A 21,227-nucleotide genomic window follows, 5' to 3' on the forward strand; every position below is an offset into this window, starting at 1 on the left:
TAGTACCCTGATGAATTACTCTCTTAAATAGCTTGAGATACTGAGCTCCTGACTGATGCAGGAATATTCATTCCTTCAGCAGTGACAGACAAAATCACACCAGTTTGCCCCAGTCAGCCTTTGACTTTGGCAGCAGGGTGCCATGGTGGAGTGTATCTGCACCTAAATAAAATGAGGGATACCAGTGGCTGAATGGCAGCTTCCGCATCAATACAGGCTGCAGTTTCCCTGGGACATGTAGCATTTCCATCTTGCCTTACATGCAATTTTTACATTAAAAATTTCAAACTGATATCCTTAGAAAAGTATGATCTACAGAGTCTCCTTCTCTGGAGAGATTCAAAACCCACCTAGACACTTTTCTGTGCAACCTGTTGTAGGGAACCTGCTTTAGCAGATGGGTTGGATGGGGGGCGGGGGGGGGGGAGAGGGCTGGAGATTCATGATCCTTGAAGTCCCTTCCAACTTGGGCCATTCTGTGATCCTGTCTCTTCCAACCTCTGTGATTCTGTGATTCTACTTCCTCTTATCTTTGATGCCTTTCCACAAAATCAAATGAAGGAGCATTTACTTTGCTAGTAAAATATTCAGTATAATAAAGTTCATAAAGCAGCTAAGATTTACAGAAAGACCTAAAATAGAACCAATGATGCTATGATTCTTGTGTTTTTCTGAATATTAATGTCTAAAAATGAGAAGTAGAATATCTGCAAACGTTGAGTTTTGTAGTAAGATAACAACCTGATTTGAGTAGCCGTATCATCGTTTGCGTATAAACATTTATGTGTTTACAATTATACTTTTAAGACAAAGTAACATTTCCTGGAAAATATAATTACACACTTTCAACCGTCTGTGCATGTACTTGTATGTAAGAATGCAAGAATATGCATGAAAACAGAAGGAAACAGACAGATCTGTAATGTGATAGCTTCTGAATTCAGCAGTTTGCATCTGTTTTCATGAACACTCCATTCAAACTTTACACGATTTGAAATTTTTTTGCTGTCTGCTAGGTCTAATCTTAATAAAACTTTTTGGGTACTATTTAATATCATGAATTTAACTGAAAATCATGGTATTTTTAATCAAAAAACATGTTTTGCATCCTCTGCATTTACTCTCTTTTTGTAAGATCACTTTGTGGTTATTTTCTAGTATTTTAATGAAATCTCAAGGGCTAGAAATTTATAAATAATTGCCCTATCCCAAATTATAGGATATAGTATAATCTGGAAAAAAACACAAGTCTTTCATCATTAAAAAGCTACTTGACAGCTAGCATTCATTAACTGTATTTCAGGAATGGCAAAGGCAAAGGCTTTGCAGAATCAGGGATGCAGTGAAAAATTACTGACAGAGGAAAGGGAAAACCACGTAGATTTTCATTAGCAACAAACTGAACACGTTAACAACTCCTAAAAATTTCGTATGTTTCTTAAGCTATGAAATCATACTGTCTCTTAAAAATAAAGAAATTTATTAGTTGAAAATAATTAATTTTGCAGGCTAACACAAATTGGTTTAGCTCAAATAAAATAGTAAATAACCTTATTTTTGATTAATCTTCCCCCAAATCACATGTATCCACTTGCTTTCAATACAGCAGTACTATGGAGAGTATAATTTTGTGAAATGTGTTCATTAAATCCCCAAAGTACAAAGTATTAACAGTTTCTTAGCTGTCTGACGTTACCCAATTTTCAGTGCATTACATAAATCATTTATGCAATTGTCAGTTTTCAGATAAGCTTCTCAAGAAGTTATACATTGTGTGCAAGGCTTATGGTATCCACCTGGAAAAGAATTTTAAATTTTAGAAAAGTAAAGCTTATAGATAAATAGAAAAATTTTGAAAAATAGGAACTTATCCCTGTAAGTCATTTCCCATATATATTCCCTGTACATCATAATAGTACTATGCCACATGGTTTTTATTTACACTGACTTGCACCTCTGTTTTCTAATCCTTGCTTATATCCTGTATTAATGGAAAAAGAGAATGAAGAAGAAACACAAAAGGAAAAGCTGTATGTGATAACAAGTTGGTAACTATAGCAAAACTGTTATCCATACTAGCAAACATCTGTCTCTCATTTCCAACCTTCCAAAATTGTCTAAGCACATTTACATTAATAAACTCGTACATTATTTTTTTCGGCTGAGGTTTGTACATTCCAACAAAACACGTTTGGTGCATGGGCATTGCCTGGAACTTCTGCAAAATACAACCTCGAAGGTATGATGTTTCCAGAGCTATAGAACATCCACTGTTATCTGCTGCTTCCTCTCACCTCCCAGCCCCGGCAGCCTGGGGCAATCCATCTCTGACAGGCTGCAAGCTCATTTGTGTGGTTGTTCTTTTTCCTTCCATCTCTCACAGTGTCAGCACGCTCTGCATGTACATGGGTTTATGTGGTTGTGTGAGGTTGTGGCCCAGGTTCTCAAGCATTTCACACTGCCAGGTTATTGTCACAACTTATTTTTTCAGGCATGTAGCACTATAAATGGCAGGCTTTTTTTTGTATCCACAGGATGGGCTAATCGGGGCAAATGAGCCCCCTTAGAGCAATGCCTTTAGGGACAGACTAGTTGGGTCTGCTGTGATAGGAAAAGGGAAATGGTTTCAAACGAAAAGATTTAGATTGGATATAAGAAAAGAGGTTTTTATAATAAGAGTGGTGAGGCACTGATACAGGTTGCCCAGAGAGGTGTTGGGTGCCTCATCCCTGCAGCCACCCAAGGTCAGGCTGGACGGGGCTGTGAGTAACCTCCTCTAGCTGTAGGTGTCCCTGTCCATTGCAGGGGGTTGGACTGGATGGCCTTTAAGGGTCCCTTTCAATTCACGTGGTTCTGTGTGCCATCTTATCTCCTTCCCGCCAGCCTCGTGAGGTGTTGCACCACAGATCCACATGAAGTTTCCCAAAGCTGATTTCCCAGGTTATCCAGGTGATGAACTCGAACACTGGGATGAAGGCCAAAGACCAACGGAAGAACAAAACTTGGTGATGTTGATCTGGAGAGTATGATAGAGGGGCACATACCTGCGGGAGACCTACATATCACTGTGTGACCCAGACACCGAGGGGAACATCGCGTGGACCTGCAGCACGCCCCGACCCCTTGCCGTTCCGCCGCCCCCGTTCCCTTCCCGGGCGCCGGCCGCCTAGCCCGAGGCGCTGCTCGGCGCGGGGCGGGACGGGAGCAACCCAAAATCGCCGCCGCCGCGCTCGGGACGAGCCTCGCAGGGGGTGCGGGGGGGGGGCTGCGCGGTGCGGTGCCGGGGAGGAGCGCAGCAGCGCTAGTGGCTGCACCCAGAGCCCGGCTGTGGAGATGTGGCCGCAGAGGGGAGGGGAGCGAGAGCGGTGGTGCCTTCCCCCCGGAGAAGAGCGAAGTTAAATAGGCAGCGCGCCTCCGCCGCGGTCCTCTCCCCTCTCGGCTCCCAGCCTCCGGCGTGACCCCTCCTTCCCGCCCGCCGTGCCCGTGCTGCCGCCCCGCCCGGGCCGCGGGGCAGAGCGCGGCGCAGTACGGTGCGACCCCCCGGCACCGCACGCCCCGCGGAGCCGCGACGCCGCTCGCTCCCGGGATTCCATGCCTGAGGCGCCGCGTCCCGCCGAGCCTCCCGTCTGACAGAAGGACCCAGCCAGCTGCATGGGAGGAGATGAGCGTGGCGGGGAAGCAGCCGCCTCCAGCACCGCTTGAGCGCCCCGGCAGCCTCCTCGTCCCCACCTGGGCAAGTACCCGCGATCCCCACGCCCGTCCCGGCACCGACTCCCGCGGCCGCTCGAGTCGGGCGGCTCCCGCCGGCGGCGCTGCCCAGAGGGCGGGAGGGAGGCGCCTGCGGGAGGGGAGCGGGCAGAGGGGCACCGCCTCAGCCTCCCTCAGCGGGAGGAACGCTGCCGGCCGCCGGAAGGCAGCCTCGGGCCGGATGGCGTCCCCTCTCAATGCGGGGCTGCCATCTCTCTCAGCCCCGGGAAAGTTTCGGGGGCCGGGGGAGGAAGCGGGAAGGGGGCTCGTTGCGTCTCGACTTGTGCGGTATCGCGCTGGGAGGGAAGCAGGGAGTTGGGAGAGACTCGCTACTTCGTGGCAGCGCATTTGGCACATCACTTATAAATGATGCCCTCTGATGGTGGTTCTCAAGTGTCCTTGATTTATTAAATTAGCGTCATCTGGTACGTCCTCTGTACCTTTTAAAGTAATGATGGACTTAGTGATTTAGTGTAACGCTCCTCTTGGCGTGCGGTTATTCTGTGGAAGTGTAACTGCAGCATTTTTCAGCCACTGTCTGGAAAGTTGCATTTATTATAAAATAGTTTACTGGTGCTGAAATAAACAGCCCATTCACTCTTTGCCCTGTCCTTCAAGCTGTCTCAGTGACTACGGCTCTGTGGTTTTAAAGGAAAACTGTGTCACCTTCCTCATATTTTACCCTGAGCATCATTCAGAAGCCACCTGCTTGCTGCTCCATGCAGTATGGCTTAAAGATGCTTTCCTCTTCACAGCAATTTCATTACCTTTGTAAGCCTCCATAATCAGAGAGTAGATGATTGGAAGAACAAGTGTGGAAAGAAAGGTATTAAATGACATCTGGTACCACAAGCAAGTGCAACAGCTGCCACAAATCTGTGGCAACTAACGGTTGTCCTGTCTGATCTGCTTTGGGCTGTGTATTTGTGTCACTCATCTGACTTGTTTGTCTTTCTTGCAACACATTCATCTCTTGGCTTTTGGAATTTCTGTATTTAAAAAGAAAAGAATCGAATTAAACCTGCTGTAGGATTGTCTGTGTTTTAAAGCTGCTTCACAGCTCTTAATTTGCAAGACCAGCTCCTGAGCTGTAAAAATAATCTGTGCAGCAATTACTTAAAATGTTAACAGCTGGGGGGAGGGGAGGTTGTATGGCAGTTCAGAATGTTTCAGCACTAAAGTGAGGTATAATCACTATCATTAGGTGGAATTTATGACTGGTGTTCTTGTAGTTCTGTTAAATGTATATGTTTAAGGCCAATGGGACATGCTGTTCCTGCTGATACTCATGGGACTTCTGCCTGCGGTATTGCCTGGAGCAGCACAGGGCTCTGAAGGAATGGACAGGTGTGGTGGGAACCAGAGAGTCGTAGCTGTACAGCTTACCTAGGCCTTACATCAGAAGCAGGAACATAAATCAAAAGCTCTGCAAGCTGCTTCTTTCCAATGAACACAGAACACAGCTTAACCTCGCTTTCCAGAGTATTTTAAATGCGATCATATAGACTTCAGATTCCACAGTGGCATTTTATGACAGGTATTTATACACTGAGTTCGTAACTGCACAGCTTCCTAGAGATGCCACATACTCGTGCAGGGAATAGCACGAGCCATTCTTAGCATCTTAAAAACAAGACCTTGCTTTTAACGGTGTGATGAGTATTTGTTTCATTATTTTAACACTACTAGTATCCAAATTCATTTCCCTTACTGTTTTTATATCTGTGTATTGCCTGTGTCTGTGTGATTTTTTTCTCAGAAATAAGATAGAACTACGCTAGTTATGATGTAACTACTAAATACTGCATGCTGAGCCCATTTCATTGTCTGGGGTTATGGTAATTAGGCAGTCATAGTTCTGTATTTTAATTTTTTTTTTTTTTTTTTAGTTTTCAGAAGAAAGAGAAGTTCTAGTCCTTGGAAAGTATAGCTCAGCTCACTTTTAAATACAAGATAGCATTCTAGATTTGAAACACAGTACTATAATATTTTGTATGTTTATGTTTTTAACACTAACAAGCTCTTTTCTTTTAAGTCTGTTTCTTGCATAAACTCTTTAAAGTTTATTTGTTTGTATTCTGTTCTACACAAGTGAAGCTTCAGTCAGATATTGTCTCTATTGTTTTGCCAATCAGTGTAATTTGTGCTACTTGCCTCCCTCTGGATCAGATATGTTCATATTAAGCTGATTTCAGAAAGCAGTGTGTTTCCTTTATCTGTAGTGAGCTGCTTAGATTTCTTGTATAGCTCTTCCCCTTTTTGCCCCTCAGAAATTCTGAAGAGGTCCAACCCCTTAGGGATAGTTACCCACTGTGTCAGTGTGCCTGTGCCACAGTTGTCCCTGAATCTCACACCGATGCAATATGAGTTGGAATCTGTGGTTTTCTTTGTGTTGCTGGAAGTGTGAAAGGCAGTGATAGCCTTACAAGCTTCTAAAATGAATAAATAAAGGTATATATCTCATTGTTATGTATGAGTACCCTGTCAGTGGTTTCTCAGAATAGAGACTATTCTGCTAAAATGCCATTATTTATATTGCATGCCATCAACTAGTACACCAAGTTTTTTAATAGCTTTTTTCTCACTCTGTATGGAAGTTATCAATAGATTTCTTTATTCAGCAAAGACCCAAATGAAAGAAATGTTGGGAAACTATTTTGTTCTAATCTGGAGTTATTCAAACTGTGATCTCAGTAATGGGACAAAATGCATATGCGGATCTTCTGTTCCTTTCCTCCTTTTTTTTTTTTTCTTTTTTTTTTCCTCTTCTTTTCCACACTGTCTATGTTGTCTATGTAATTTAGATACTCAGATAGAGATGATGATATTTACTCTTTATTTTTTATTTTTATTTTAAAGCAAGGCCTGGTGAATTTATTTATTTATTTAATTTTGCACCCACCAATACAGAAACATCCTCAATGTGATCACTAGGTGTCGTGTTACCACAAACATCGGCCTCTTGCCTTTTCCCTTTCTCATCTTTTTAGGGTCAACATTCAATCGTGCCATTTTTCTAAAATGGATGGCTACCATTAATGTTTCACACCAGTGTCTTGGTATGCCATGACCATAAGAAGCAGTGCTTGCTTCAACTTTTCTGTTTTCTTTTCTTCTTTTTTTTTTATTTTTATTTTTGATTTCAAGTTATATCTGCACTTAGATTGCTTTAGGTTTCAAAATTATTTCTAAAGTGCCTGTCTACACCATCATACAAATCCATAGGATATACTTATTAATTGAAGCTTTTCCACCCACACAGTCATTTTCTTTTGCAGTTTCTTGCTGGGCAAAAGCTGATTTCTGAAATTTTTGTCAAGAGTTGAACAGAATTTGTATCCTGACGTGGGGATGAAAAGAAAATAGATGGTGAATCGGCATGATAGAGAAGGGGTGTCTGTGTATACCATTGTATGAAGCCTCATAGTTACTTTCCATTGCAAATTTTGTTGATTTCTCACTGATAGGGGAAGTATGTTTTTTGCTCCCCTCCCCATCCTTCCACTCAAAATCTGGAATAAAATAATTTGAAGACTATATTAAAGAAATTTACCAAACACATTATTTAAAACTAGACTATACAAGTTTTTTTTTTTCCTCTATTTCTTTTTCTTCTACATTTCTTCATTTTTTATATCTTCCCTCAAAAACAAAAGCTGAGTCCTGCTTCTGTCTGTACATAACTCCATAAAAATAGCTACCAAACTGATAAAAATCATATTCAAGCTTATGGCTTTAACATCTTAATGGAAATAAGACTCGTTCCCACCTGCTGCTCTGAAAAACAATGTCTTATCTCAGAAAAAAAAAAAGAAACAACAATGTTGGTATTCTCTCTACACCTCAGATCTGTGTTTCATATTGTAAACATTTTTTTTCTGATGTTTTAAACATTTTATGAGATGAATATAAATGGAATTACTTTCATTTGTGACTGCAGAGACTGCTGAGAGTAAAAGTGGTAGCAGACCTCAGCAGAAGGAGCAGTGCATAACAGGTACCTGCAAAGTGGCAGCTGATATTGCATGTCAGTGGCATCATGGCAACAGTAACAATATATAAAAGTGAGATTCGCTTAGGCTGAAAGGGACCTTGGGAGTGAGTCTAACCTGCAGAAAACAGCATCTGTCCTGAATTTAGACTTGTCCATTTAAGGTTTTTTCTCAGTGCATCTGGGAAACTGCCAAGGATGGAGAGTGCATAACCTCTGTGTGCATCCTTCTGCACTGCTGGACCATTCCCACAGTAAGCTGGGGGATGCTGCAGGTCCCCCCAAAGCTATCTTTTTTCCAGGTTTAACAAACTTCCTGAGCCTCTCATGGGAAGTGCTCCAGCCATCTTTGAGGCCATCCATTGCACTTGGTCCAGTTTGTACCAAGGGACCCAAAACTTGACGTGATGTTTGGGTGTGATCTAGGAAGTGTTAAGCAAAGAGAACTAGTCAAGTTGATCACATCTGCATTGTTGCTGCTTGCCTCTGTGCTGCCAGCATGCAGTGCTGTCTCCTTCCTGGCCTTCTGTCTGCCAGAGCCACCTGGACATTCTTAATGTTATACATTTCTTCTCCATAATGTCTCAGAGAGAAACTGGAAGTGGTGAACATTTTTAAAAAGCAGATGGCTCTTAAAATTGCCCTTTTTTTTCCCCTCCATTGGTTAAGAATGGATGTGTACCTCAAGAGAAATTTGGAATTTAGCAAATTATAGTACTACCTTTCTGTGTTTTTTATTTATTTGATTTCATTTGCCAAAAGGAGCGAAAGGCCAATGTTGACTTTCATCTGAAGCTAAGATTCATTTACTATAAAAACTGCCTGCAAGTTGAAATAAAATACTTGGAAGGATTTGCTCATCCTTTATTTTACTGATGAAGCTGATAGTTAGAGCCAGCAGAGACCCAAGACTGTGCTTTGTTCCAGACACCATGTGTTAGTTTCACTCATTTAATCCAGAGATTATATAAATTTCTTTTGGTCTGTTTTCTTGAAAAGAAGGCAGGCTGATGTTCTGATCTCCTCTGTACCTGGTTGTCTGAACTTTCTGTCTGAAAAAGCACTGTGACTCCAGTGAGAGCTGTCATGCTGGAATCCTTCTGCCACTCTTTATTTATGTATATCAGCAGGCAGATTTTTGTAATGAGATTTACAAACTCTCTAAAGAATATAACCTTGAAAGGCTGTAACATTTCAGCACAATCTAATCAATATTATCATGTTTATCATCTTGTGAAGTTCGGACTGTAGTAAGGACAAAATGCATTTGTAGTGTTTAGAGAAGTTCTGGGCAGGAAAATCAGTGAAAAACAATTGAGGTTTTGCATTGTATTTAGAGAGGCATGGTGCATGTTTACACCATGTATAATACCATAAAGTCTTTAGTCTTACAGTACTTCCCTCTGTCATGCCAAAATTGCACAACTGTTTGCCTGTTAGTTTGGGATTTTTGCCTCTGCACAGTTTGTATAGGTTTTCTAAGTCATGATATAAATAAAAAATGAGGAGAAACTCTTCCTGTAACCAGGCATATTCTGTATAATGCAGTCTGCTGGGAAAAACACAGCAGAGTAGCTTTCTTCATAGGCTTCAGAAGCACTTCCCAGAGTCTGAGCAGCCAAGTTTCACAGTACTTCCTGGATTTGAAGTACTACTGAGTTCCTTGTTTTAGTGCTAGAGATGTATAGCAGAGGGGCTAATTGATTTGGTGAGGACCACAGCAGCAGCCTTATCCAAACAAGGATGAAACCAAAGCCTGTGGGTGTCAAATCTTTGTCAACTCTTGATTATTCTTCCCTGTAAAAAAAAAATGGAATTTTAGTTATTGTGACTCTTGATGTGGATTCCATTTTTATGCCCAGATTTTCAGGAGGACTAAAGGAGTAAGTGGAAAGAGTTCATGTGGGACTCAGAGAAGCACAGTCTGTGGTGATGAAATTCTCCTCAGAAGCTAGCAGAAAAAAATGTGTGTTTGCTATGCTATGTGTGCTGGTGGACAGGGCTTCCTTGTTACTCCTGTTGTGATTTGTACTGTTAATGGCTATTATCATCTACCTATAAATGACATCAATTAAAAATAGTGGCATGCAGAGTTTCAGAGTACATTGCCAAGTTAGTGAGCATTATCTGCTTTATCAGTGGGGAAGCTAAATAAAAAAAGTATTAATTAAGGCTTTGGATGTTTTTTTTTTGTTTTTTTTTTTGTTTTGCTTGAATTTTAAATGTGAGTTGAGAATCTTGTCTTTCAGTAGTTCATATTTCCTGAATATGTGATGAAACTTCCCATCCAATAATGGATATAGACTTATTTGAAAAATATGCATTCATTTAATGGAAGAGTAAAAGCATACTTGCTTCTGCTGCTTGTGTACATCAGGAGTAGTACTTTAACATCATTGAGAATGAATTTATATTATAAAATATAATAGCTGGTATATTACATGAATATATTAAACAGAAGAACAAGCATGCACATTAAACCTGTCATAAATAACATGGGAGATAGTGATGAGTATTTATTTTGTTTCCTCTACAAAATCTCTTTCTCCTCTAAGTATACATAAGACTATTAAGTTGATTGGCAGAAAACACCAAAACTGATCTCGCGATAGATATCATGAGGATGTATTCATATTTGAAAACTTTTTATTACAAGCATATGTTGCAATCTTCTTCTCCAGCAAAGGCTGTTCCGTCAACAGGCAAAGATTTTTTTTTCATTTGTTTCACTGCCTGCGGCTAAGACCCAAATACTGCAAGGAAATTCATGGGCACATATCTTTACATACAAATCCCATTTAACAGTTTTAAGTGGTGTTTTTAGAAAGGCTTAAGGAATTACTTATCAGTGTGGCTGTGTTAATAAAATGCAAGTTTCTTCCATACTAATAAAATATTTTCTTCAAGCAGGAATTATAATCTAGTTTTGTGCTATTTCTTTACCTCTATTTTTTTTTTTTTAATGATATCCTTCTGTTTTACACAATGTTTTAGTAAATGTAAAATTTAGTTGTTCTGCTGCCCTTCATGAGCCCTGAGTAAATGGTAACATAAGGATGTGCAGTAATCCATGATATGGTTTTATTTTAAGAATAGAATTGAAATATCAAAAGGAGGGCTATGGAGATGGAAAAGGGTCCAGAGTTGCAAGTAAGAGGAGTGGCCAAAGTCCCTTGGTTTGTTCAGCCTGGAGAAGAGAAGGCTGAGGATTCCTCATGGAACCCTACAGCTTCCTTGTGAGGAAGTGGAAGGGCAGGTGCTGACCTTGCTGAACCTTGCTGAGACAGTACCCAAGGGAACCTTCACTGAACCTGAACCCCAACGCTTGCACCCCGTAGTCAGGAACACCACTGGAAGATTCAGCTGAGGCAAAATGTGCGGTTACATGTAGACCACATCAGTTCTCATGTAGCAGCAGATGAACATGGCCATGCCCCCTCCATGGCCATGTTCTTCACACTACAGTGGGCTGGGGGAAGCTGAAGACCTGCTACCCTTGTTGCTGCGGTAGTGTTGTGTACTGCAGAAGGGAGAGGCTGTGGCCAGTTGCTGTCCAGGGGCAAGCAGTATCAGTGCTCGGGTCCCTCAGCAGGATGCCCTCCCAGTCCTACAGCTGGCATGTTTTGTATTTCCCATTGGCACAAGCTGCATCTGTGGTCTTGGCAGCTCCCTGAGTTCCTGCCCCAAGGTGGCTCCATGGCACCTGAGTGACCTTGCACAAGTCATGTCTACCAACTCAAAGGCAGTGTGTGGGCTCTGGTAGCCTGAGCTAGTCAGGGCCAGAGAAACACTGGTTATGCTGTGGGGATGGGCACTGAGAACAGCTCCTGGCAGCTCCATAACATAGCCTGCAAGCCTCACAAAAACATTCAGCCGGGGTCCAGAAACAAGCTGAGCTGGGCCAGGCTGGTCTTGTCCCATTATATACTGTAGTGGGCCATGAGGTCACAGTCCATCATCTGGTGGTGTGAGAAACTATGACTTTGTGACATCAAACCTGTTGCTTGGTGCTATCACCCTGGGGAAGCTTGTGCATGCCCACTAGGGCTACCGCAGTGTCGGAGTTTCCCACCAGTCACCCTGGCCTGGGCCTTGTCTTCCTAAAGCCCTTGTACTTCCCATCTTCCTGTCCAACCTCCTCTCAAAGTGTCCATGTTAACGTTTTTCCCCAGCCGTCTCATCCTGGCTGCAGCTGTTGCCTGATTTGATATTTTGGACACCATGCAGACATCAAGCCTGCAGCTTCGTCATGAAGTAAGAGGAGGGGCAGGACCTTATCTTTCTGTGTGGCAGTGATAGGACCTGCAGGAACAGCATAGAGTGTGTCAGTGGAAAGTCAGTCTGGGTGTTGGGAACAGGTTCTTTACCAGAGGGTGGTGGGTATGAAAAAGGCTCCTCAGGGCAGTAGTCACTGCACCAAATCTGCCAGAATAGAAGGAGAGTTTGGACAATGCTCTCATATATAGGGTTTGAATTTTGGGTGCTCCTGAGTGGAGCCAGGAGTTGGACTTAATGATGATTCTTGTTTCCTTCCAACTCAGGATATTTTATATTTCTATGAAATGTTTCCAGTTCAGTCTTAACAATCTTGTTTTGTGATATAGCTATAGCTTTTTATAAAGTTTTTTTCTACTCATAAATCATCAGCCTATTTATCTGCTGCATCAACACACTATTTTATACAACTATTCATTGTGTTTTCATTTAAAAAATGGATTAATTACTAAAGCATCTGGTGCATCATATGGCGTGTGTGCTGGATGTGCTGAACAGAATAATCTTTAAAAAAATAAGAAAAAGGACATTATGTAAAAGGATTAGACTTTTAAGTGTGCTCTGAAGAGTAACTTCACAGTACTAAAATCTCTAGGTCTGTTATTCAGTATTTTGTGATCATTAAAGGAATCTTTGATCCTACTGAAACAAATGTGCATTCCTGATGTATATTTTCTTGTAATATTTTAAAAATATGAAACTCTTTTCTAACAAGTACTGTATTATGGAGTAGTAATATGATACTTTTTCCCAATATTATAATGAAACTACTGCTATAAATAATTCAATTTACGATTTGTAAGGCACTAATTTTTCATTCTTACTGTCTATGAAAATTACATCCATGGACATAACATGCCCTTCTTAGTCTTCATATAGTCTATAGATAACAGGTTAGATACATATCACCCTTTTTACCTAAGAACATTCAGAAGATGAAACTTAAATATATGCATTGTACCTTCTCTTTTCAAAAATTTTTTCATTGAAGTTACCCTTCCAGAAGTGTAATAGCTGTACTATTTTCTTTGTTCAATGTTTTGCATGAACAAAAACATAGCACCATTACAGCTCAGTTGGAGCCATCAAAGTTGGAGATGTAGTGGGATGCACTGGTCTCAAAGATTTTCAAAATCAAAGTGATCTTTTCAGAAAAGGTACTGACTCCAACAAGAAAGAAACATAAAATCACCAAGGTTGGAAAATACCTTTAAGATCATCCAGTCCAACTGTGCCCCTAATACCAATATTTCCCACTAAACCATATACCTCAGAAATCTGTCTTAAGCATATTTTGCTTAAGTCTGAGGGACCTGTTTAATAGCTTCATTAATTACATAGACAGTGGGATTGAGTGCACCCTCAGCAAGTTTGCATATAACCCAAAGCTGAGTGGTGCAGTTGTTATGACAAAAAGAAGGAATGCCATCCAATAGGACCTGGACAGGATTGAGAATGTGAAATGAACGAGGTTCAACATATCCAAATGCAGTCTGCTACATCTGGATCAGGGCAATCCCAAGTATGAGTACAGACTGGAGAATAAAATAATTGAGAGCAGCCCTGAGGAGAACTTGGGGATTGTGACAGATGAAGAATTGGACATGAGTTGACAGTGTGTACTTGCATTCCAGAAGGCCAAATGTATCCTGGGCTGCATCACAAGAGGCAGCCAGCAGAGAGAGGGAGGTGATTGTCCCTCTCTGCTCAGCGCCTGTGAGGCCTTATCTGGAGTACTGCATCCAGACCTGGGGCCCCCACCACAAGAAAGATGTGGAGCTGTTGGACTGGGCCCAGGTGAGGGCCACAAAGATGATCAGAGGGCTGGAGCATGTCTGCTGTGAAGAAAAGCTGTGAGAATTGCAGTTATTTGGCCAAGAAAGACAAGGCTCCAGGAATTGCAAGCAGCCTTGCAGTATTTAAAGGGGACATAGAAGAAAGATAGCGAAAGACTCTTTATTGGGGAGTGTAGTGAAAAAATGAGGTGTAATGGTTATAAACTAAAAGACAGTAGGTTTAAATTCCTCACTGCGAGAGTGGTGAGGCATTGGATGAACAGGCTGTTCAGAGAAGATGTGAATGTTCCATCCCTGAAAATGTTCAAGGCGAGGTTGGATGGGGCTTATGGCCACCCAGTCCACAGCAGGGAGCTGGAACTAGATAGTCCTTACGTTTTGTTTTTCAACCCAAGCCACTCTGTTATCCTATGGTCTGTGACTTTAAAAAAGAGGTATTCCATGAAACAAATCTGAAATTTGAATTGTCAGAATGATATCAAAACAGTTTACTGATGAAAATTAGTGAACTGGAATTGTTTGGTTCTGATTTACATACGCAACCCAGAAGAGCTTTCTCTTCATTTTGACAGTTTAAATTGTAGCTTGGAAGAATGCTTCTTTCTGTCTTTTACTAACTGTAATTGAGCCCTTAGAGAAAGAAAACAAAAATCAGACTTGTACTTGTTACAAAGAGCAGAGTTGCAGCAGTTGGAATAATCTGTGGCTAACGCTCTCAAGAACATTTCTTTCAGATGTCATGAAGGATAAGAAAATGGATAATCATGTACTGATTCCAAGTAGAAGTAGTGATCATTAATAATTAAAACTTGATTTTGTTTTTATCACCTCTTCGTTTTTTAGTTTACTCCATGACTAATTCAGAATTCTCTTCTTCTATTCTACACTTTCTTTCTGCTCCTTTCCTCTTTATAAGCTTTGCTTTATTCCTCAGAAGAAGAGTTTCTGGCTTTCTCATTAACACATCTGCTCTTTGGAGACAGTCCATTTCACTGGCTGACAAGAAAAAAAAATTGAAGAGAAACATATATATAGGATAGTGATAGGACAAGGGGAGAATGGTTTTAAACTGAGACAAGGGAGGTCTAGGTTAGATATTAGGAGGAAGCTTTTCACACAGAGGGTGGTGACACACTGGAACACGTTGCCCAAGGAGGTTGTGAATGCCCCATCCCTGGAGGCATTCAAGGCCAGGCTGGATGTGGCTCTGGGCAGCCAGGTCTGGTGGTTGGTGACCCTGCACATAGCAGGAGGGTTGAAACGAGATGATCATTGAGGTCCTTTTCAACCCAGACCATTCTATGATCCTGTGATTTTTAGAGAGCAGAAACATTACTGAAGGGTAGACTTTAGGGTGGTTATTAAAGGGAAATGTATGTGAGTGAAGGAGTGAGCAGGCAACGAGGAGTTATCTAGACCTCAAGAGTACTGTGTTGTTTTTTCTGGGTGATTTCTATCTGTGTGTAGATAGAACTGTCCATACTTTAGTCTCTGATGGCTTTGTTTCTTCTCTTCAGCTTTCAGTAGTTTGACAGATTTTGAGAAACGTCAGTAAGGTTAACTTAATGTCTACTGGATGTAGGTTTTGTAGCTAAATACAATTAAATGCAGTAAACCTGCTTGAGTTGATTCTGTAATTCTCATAATTCTAGTGTCATTTTAATCCAACCGGGGTCAATCTAATTCTCTTCCAGAAAAGCATCTTGCTTCATCAATTTATAGCATAAAATGAAGGCTTCATTTTTAAATTTTATATCATTTCCATTCTATTAGTCTAATGTATGATTCACTGCTGAATGCCACCAAAAAGTTCAGAGTGCTTCATGTATATTTTTTAAGCAATTAGTGTTAATGCTGTCTCCTCCGGGAGATATTTTTTCTTTGAAAATTAGCTGCAGACTATGCAGCCCTGCAAAACTTATGACTTAGCCCAGTACATCTAGCAGAAGAAAAATAAACAAAATAAACCCACCAGCCTACTGCCATGGCTTAAGGCACTGAGGTGTGACATGAACATGATGTAGTTCTGCAAGTTGCTTTTGGATGCAATTTAGAAGTAGTAAAAAGTAGACTGTTCTGCAGAGCATCATTATTTTTCAAGAACTTCTGTGAAACTTTGGCAAACAGACTCCTGTCAAGAGAGTATTATCAAAATATTTGTCCTTGTCTTGAGGAGAAGGAATCTTTTTGCCTTAAATTAAGTAATCAAAACAGTCTCTAAAATGGGAGATGAGGGAAAGTTATTTAAGGATAAGGACATCATTTCCTTCTAACTGACTTCTCTGACTATAGTCCTTTTATTTGTGCTTTTATTTGTGGTGTTGAAGTTTCATTAGGAACACATCTACTCACTAAGAGCTAAATCTCTATCATGTTGAGCTTGAAGTTTCATTAGGAACACATCTACTCACTAAGAGCTAATTCTCTATCATGTTGAGCTGAATGTGGCTTAAAAGAAGACTATTAACAGAAGCTTGTGTGCTCTCTATATAAGTTACAAGAAATTCTGAGAAGTCTTTTCTCAAATATCATGAAAAATAGCTGCCTTGAATATTGTTTCACAGAATAAAAATTTAGTTACACTAATTGTAAATTGCAGTCTAAATAGCCAGTCATCAGCTTGCTTGGTATTTTCATATCAAGTTTCTTGTGGAACTGATTTCATGTTCGTACTTGAGATTAAGGTACTTTCACTAGTGAGCTCTATGGATAATTTTTATGAATGTTTCAGTGAACTGGAACAGAACAACTTGTCTTAGTTTTTCAAAACTAATTAGTCTTCTAATGTCTCCACTGGTGGTATCTAGACATACAGTCATACCTCAAGGTTTGGGAAGTTTGGATTTGGTCAAATAATTCCTATATAGGCAGGATAATAAGCTGAAGATAGATTTGATATCCTCTATATTCTGTAGGTGTGTGTTGTGGGCTGCTGAGAACACTAAAAGAGACAAGATATAGCTTCAAGTACTCAAATGCATTTGATCATGCTGTTAACTGTCAGCATTTTCCTTGGCATAATTTTGTCCTGGGCTACTTAGCAGTTTTTCAGACAATATCCAGACCCTAGTCTGGGACCATTTGTGCGGGCAGCACAACTGTGGTATTTATGTCTTTTAGAAAGGCACAGAGTTTAGATTCACTGATTTGAGCTTTGCGCTGCCAGCTGACCTCAAGACCCCAGGTGCTTTACTTACCAGTATAGATGTTACCTCTTAGACTGTGGCACTCCTTTTTGGCAATGATATTAACCTTATGTGCTCAGAAATGTCTGAGACTTGCTGACTTTTTTATCCAGGGGAGTTATTTTTTACTCAGATTACTGGTGGTTGAAAGCTGTTTTCAAAAAGGTATTTATGTACTTCGCAGAATAAAGCACAGAACTGCAATGGAAAATATTCCATTCCAAAGAGGCTTTATTTAATTCTAAAACACGTACATCAATATTTTACTTTGGATTAGGAATGTGCTTTTCAGGTGACTTCTCATTATCATCCGTATTTGCTGCCCTGCAGTTTGCATTGTAAAGTGGTTTGGAATGCACCAAAGGTACATCCAGTGTTGGTAACTAGAACATCAAAATAGGAGTAGACAGAGTAAGACAGAGGCACTGAATATTCACACTGTATGAATGTTACAGATTAACTATAGCCTGATCCTGTGAACTGCACACCTGTTTGTGGCCGAGCCCTCTAGGTGTGTCCTGGAGCATTGCCTCCACTAAGGTTAATTCCACCTGAAAAGATGGAAGCCATGCTACAATGTAAAGTGCAGTATGATAAATAAGTGGGGGTGTCTGGAAAAGACTTGCTTCAATTGAACTAAAATGTAATACGTAGCTGAATTTCTTTCTTTCTGAAAATAAGGCACCTGATTAATTGCAGCTATTAATTAATGAGCTTTCAGTCTAAGGTAATGTGTAATAGTAAGTCTAAAATAGAACCTTCCCGAAGTGCCAACGATGGAAGTGTTGGGTCCTTGACAAAAATGCAGTTTTGCTTGGAAGATCTACTTCTCTTGTAATACATTACTAGACTATCTGGAAATAGTCTCAGTAAATCTCATTGTATATTTTCATATTTCAACTGATTAAAAGAGGCAGCCTTTTATTAACTGCTTTTTGTGTCTCTTGTTTTTTACCCAGTAGTATATAAATGAGAACAGTATTTGTCTCTTCCTTGACTTTGCCTGCTAAACTTTCCTTAGAATCTTCAAGTTTTAATATCATGCATAGTATTGTAGATCAGGCTGAATGAATAAATGCTGACAGCTCTGTCTCTTAACATTTTATTCCTAATCCTTTCCAATTTTATTATCTTTGAGAGGGTCTGATTTTGAGTATTATTCTCAAATGTGCTATGAGATGTACGACAGAAAATATTTCCTCAATTTGCAAATTCTCTCAAGGGCAGAGCTCCTGCTTCTTGAGTAAGGCAAAACAGACTGCTGAAGAATGTTCCAGGAAGTAGACATGGGTAATCTTTGAGGCATGGAAAACATTTGACTATTTGCTAGGGAAAATGATTTCTCTTAATAATCAGAAGTTATGAAATAAGTTAAAGACTGAGGGGAGATTAGACTTATTCTTTTGAAAAGAATGTGCAGGCTCTTGAAATCTGGTTTAGAGCATCTCTGAAAAGGAGATAGCACCTACAATGTAGCTTTGGTGGAAATCATCATGCTAAGTCACAGAATCACAGAATCACAGAAACACTACGGTTGGAAAAGATCTACAAGATCATCCAGTCCAACCATCCAACTATCACCAAGAGTTCTCACTAAACCATATCCCTCAACACAAAATTCAAATGTTCCTTGAACACCTCCAGGGTCGGTGACTCCACCACCCCCCTGGGCAGCCCATTCCACTGTCTGACTGCTCTTTCAGAAAAGTAGTATTTCCTAACGTCCAGCCTGAATCTCCCCTGGCGCAGCTTGAAGCCATTCCCTCTAGTCCTGTCACCAGTTGCATGAGAGAAGAGGCTGATCCTCAGCTCACTACAACCTCAGGTAACTATGGAGAGTAATAAGATCTCCCCTGAGCCTCCTCTTCTCCAGGCTGAACAATCCCAGCTCCTTCAGCCGCTCCTCATAAGGCCTGTGCTCCAGACCCCTCACCAACTTTGTTGCCCTTCTCTGGATTTGCTCCAGGGCCTCAATGTGTTTCTTGCAGTGATGGGCCCAAAACTGGACACAGCACTCGAGATGCGGCCTCACCAGAGCTGAGTACAGGGAGACAATCACTTCCCTGCTCCTGCTGGCAACGCTGTTTTTGATACAAGCCAGGATGCCATTGGCCTTCTTGGCCACCCAGACTCACTGCTGGCTCATGTTCAGCAGAGCATCAATCAATACCTGTAGGTCCATTTCCCCTACATAGTCTTCCAGCCACTCTGCCCCAAGCCTGTAGCATTGCCTGGGGTTGTTGTGGCCAAAGTGCAGGACCCAGCATTTGGTCTTGTTGAACCTCATCCCATTGGCTTCAGCCCAGCTATCCAGCCTGTCCAGATCCCTCTGTAGGGCTTCGCTACCCCCAGGCAGATCCACACTTCCAGCCAACTTCGTGTCATCTGCAATCTTACTAAGGGTGCACTCAATACCCTCATCCAGGTCATCAATAAAGATACTGAAGGGGACAGGCTCCAGCACAGACCCCTGTTGTACACCACTCGGTGACAGGTCACCAGCTGGATTTAGCTCCACTCACCACCACTCTCCGGGCCCGGCCTTCCAGCCAGTTCCTTATCCAGCCAAGAGCGTACCTGTTCAAGCCACGGGCTGCCAGTTTCTGCAGGAGAATACTGTGGGAGACAGTGTCAAAGCCTCATCCACCAGACAAATCACTAGATCATAGAAGGAGAACAGGTCAGTCAAGCAGGACCTGCCCTTCATGAACGCATGCTGGCTGGGCCTGATCCCCCGGTTGTCCTGCACACGCTGCATGATCTCCCTCAAGACAATCTGCTCCATAACCTTCCCTGGCACCGAGGTCAGGCTAACAGGCCTGTAGTTCCCCAGATCCTCCTTACAACCCTTCTTGAAGATGGGCGTCACACTGGCAAGTCTCCAGTCTTCTGGGACCTCACCAGTCAACAAGGACTGCTGACAGATAATGGAAAGTGGCTTGGCTATCACCTCTGCCAGTTCACTCAGTGCTCCCGGGTGAATTTTATCCGGCCCCATGGACTTGTGACAGTCCAGCTGGAGTAGTAGGTCTCTGACTGTGTCTGCTCCCCAGCTGAGACTACAGGTCAGAGATTGGAATACCCTGAGGATAACTGGTCTGACCTTTAAAGACAGATGTAAAGAAGGCATTCAGAACCTCTGCCTTTTCCTTATCCTCAGTGGTCACATTCCCAGTCTCATCCAGTAAAGAATGAAGATTCTCCTTAGTCCTCCTCTTACTGTTGATGTATTTGTAAAAGAGTTCCTTGTTCCTTTTTACCCCAGCGACCAGGTTGAGTTCAAGCTGGTTCAAGTCATGGCTTGAACCAGTGATGGAGCACCTGGTGGGAAGGCAGGGCTAACCCAGGGGAGCTTGGGTGCAAATGCAATGCAGCTGAGTGACTGGAAGGGATGGAGCTGGGATCCAACCCTTCTCAGACCTCATTTAAGGGTTGGCAGTGGAGGCAAGGGTATCTTGCTGTTGAACCCTGCCTACCTGAGGTCTTCTAAGGGTAAGTGGATTTTTTCCTTTGTTGTTGTATTTAGGCATATCCTTACTTGCTGCAGCCTAGGACTCTGCTACCCTGCTATTTGTTGCTGTGCTTTCTATTGCATTACTGTAGCATTAAGGTAGTACTTTTTCTCCCTGAAAAAAGCAGTGTATAAATGTGACTGCATTGCTGATGACAGAATTCACAGTTATTCTCAATTCTTGTTTCACGTAACTAGGTCTAGCTAGTATCTTGCTAGTCACTACTCTAATTGTAGTAACAGTGATCTAAGAATATGGCACAATGTTTGTTTGTTTTTCTTTACAGAGTAGAAATGTTTCTTGTTTGTGCATCTCCTGTTTATAAACAATTTTCACTAGTTTCTCTGCTTTGATATTATACATTGCCTTATACTTCACACAGCTTTCCTTGCTTGTGCATTCTGGAACATGCTTCTGGTGGGTAAGGTCACTGCCCCTGCTCCACCCAGGGCTTTCTGCTCCCTTTTCCTGCTGTAGTAGCCCACTCTATCTGTTCCCTGACATCTGGCGCCCAATACTGATCAGTATCAAAGCAAGATTACTAATCTGGATTTCTTTATTTCTTTGGCTCTTTTTTGTTGTTTTCTTTTCTGCTTTTAAGGTCTGCTGTTATTTTTCTTTTTTTCTTTTTCCAGTGTGATTCTGGCTCTTTTCAGCAGTTTTCTGTGTATCTGAAGATTGTTAATGTGTCCTCCGCATCAGTTTCCTGACTTTTTCAATC

The 21,227-nt window shown here is 41.6% G+C and overlaps 1 protein-coding gene across 1 annotated transcript in view; it reads left to right on the forward strand.

Annotated features, from left to right (window-relative positions):
* The first annotated feature begins 3,529 nt into the window (after window positions 1-3,529).
* Window positions 3,530-21,227, forward strand: part of SNTG2 (syntrophin gamma 2) — a 247,484-nt gene continuing 229,786 nt past the window's right edge. Inside the window, exon 1 of the mRNA XM_085217961.1 lies at window positions 3,530-3,733. Within this exon, the coding sequence (XP_085074087.1) occupies window positions 3,662-3,733 (72 nt within the window). The 5' untranslated portion in view covers window positions 3,530-3,661. The remainder of the gene's footprint in view (window positions 3,734-21,227) is intronic.

The sequence above is a fragment of the Meleagris gallopavo genome, chromosome 2, assembly GCF_905368555.1.
Source record: "Meleagris gallopavo chromosome 2, MGAL_WU_HG_1.1, whole genome shotgun sequence".
Taxonomy (NCBI): domain Eukaryota; kingdom Metazoa; phylum Chordata; class Aves; order Galliformes; family Phasianidae; genus Meleagris; species Meleagris gallopavo.